The 1,578-nt window shown below is 62.0% G+C and overlaps 1 protein-coding gene across 1 annotated transcript in view; it reads left to right on the top strand.

The window, feature by feature from the left end:
- The first annotated feature begins 756 nt into the window (after positions 1 to 756).
- The window catches only part of FKBP3 (FK506 binding protein 3, 25kDa), a 1,157-nt gene continuing 335 nt past the window's right edge, over positions 757 to 1,578 (top strand). Inside the window, exons 1-2 of the mRNA XM_010132252.1 lie at positions 757 to 834; positions 937 to 969. Of these exons, the coding sequence (XP_010130554.1) occupies positions 757 to 834; positions 937 to 969 (111 nt within the window). The remainder of the gene's footprint in view (positions 835 to 936; positions 970 to 1,578) is intronic.

Here is a 1,578-nt window from a genome sequence, read left to right as displayed (position 1 = left end):
AGCTCAGCCAGCCAGTGGAATTGCTGCTCCTATAAGGCAGCTCTGGCTTCAAGATTCCCCAAGAAGGTCAGGCAGGGAGCAAGGGAGGGGAGGAAATTCCTCCTTTGCTGGTGTTGGGGAGTTATATTTAGCCCTGGGGATATCAGCCAGGACCAAGCGAGGCTGCCCTGGGCATGGGCGTCCAGCACTTGGTGCTGCCTCTCCCCACCATCGCTCCTGGGACCGGGAGTGGTTTGGCTGAAGACCAGCAGGATGCGGCTGGGCACAGGGAGGGCTGGCAGCCGCCAAGGTGGGACGCAGGCGGGACTCTGTTTGGGGTGCCCGAGGGTGGAATCCTGCCCGTGGTGAGGAGCGGCAGGTGTGGGAAACACCAGGCCTGATCCTGCTGCCTGCAAGAAGCCTGGCAGTGGTGCTGGGGTGAGGAAGGTGGGTTTTGTCCTCCACCTTCTCCTCTTGTCTCTGCTCTGCCCCAGCCCAGAGAAGCAGCCAGGAGCAATCCCGCCGTGCCCCAGGGCTGGGTGATGCCCAGGGGTGCTGGTGAGGGGGTTTTCCCCCCAGCGCTGCTGGCGCAGGTGTTTTCCTGGGGGCAGGGAGGCTGAGCTGAGAACAGCTTTGACTCAGGGCCATGTGAGCTCTGCCAGGGGTGACTGTCACCTGCTCAGCTGCCAGGTCACAGCCCGTTTCACGCTGCATGGCTCTGTCCCTGTGTCACCACCATCTCCCTCCCTCCTTCCCTCCCTCCCTCTCTCCCCAGGTATGCTGGAGGATGGGAAGAAGTTCGATTCCTCCCGCGACAGGAACAAGCCGTTCAAGTTCGTGATAGGCAAGCAGGAGGTGATCCGCGGCTGGGGGCCGGGGATGCTGGAGGATGGGAAGAAGTTGGATCCCCCCCGCGACAGGAACAAGCCGTTCAAGTTCGTGATGGGCAAGCAGGAGGTGATCCGCGGCTGGGAGGAAGGAGTCGCTCAGGTGCCTGCTGCCTCTCGTCTCCTCGCAGGGCTGCGCAGAGCCAGGGGAGCTGCGACGTGGGCAGAAATCACTGTCTGCAGCTCGTTCTCCCTTTTATTTTGTTATTTTATTTTATTCCCCTGTGTTTTCCACCCCCCACCCCCTCGGCGCTGGGAGGTGTGGGCGTGAATATCGCCTTCTGCATCGCCACCTGCCAGATGGCAGCAACGGAGCGGGGCCGGGCCCCAGCAACACCTACGGCACGTCGGTGACTCAGCGGTGACATTTCTCCACTGAGTCAGCTCTGAATGAACACGGTGGGGAGCGCTCCGGCCTCCCGCTCCCGGCAGAGACGGCTCATGGGCTGTGAAGCCCACGCGGAGGGAGGGCTGGTGGGCTCAGCGTGGCTCCGGCTCTGCGTGGAAGATTTTGGCCAGCTCCAAGCGCTGCTGGGACACGAGGCAGCGCGGCACAGTGGTGCTGGTGGCTGTAGGGAATGGCCTGGTGTTCCCTGCCTTCGCTTGTATGAAGGATACCTCGAGCTCTGCTCCCTTTCCAGCCTACCTTTCCCTTCTAGTTCTTCCGTTCCTCTCTGTCCCTTCCAGTTTGTCCACTGGGTCCTCACTCAGT

The sequence above is a fragment of the Buceros rhinoceros genome, unplaced genomic scaffold (genome assembly GCF_000710305.1).
Source record: "Buceros rhinoceros silvestris isolate BGI_N320 unplaced genomic scaffold, ASM71030v1 scaffold41922, whole genome shotgun sequence".
NCBI classification, from domain to species: Eukaryota; Metazoa; Chordata; class Aves; order Bucerotiformes; family Bucerotidae; genus Buceros; species Buceros rhinoceros.
The sequence above is the reverse complement of the archived record's forward strand: the minus strand, read 5'-3'. Positions and strand labels throughout refer to the sequence as shown.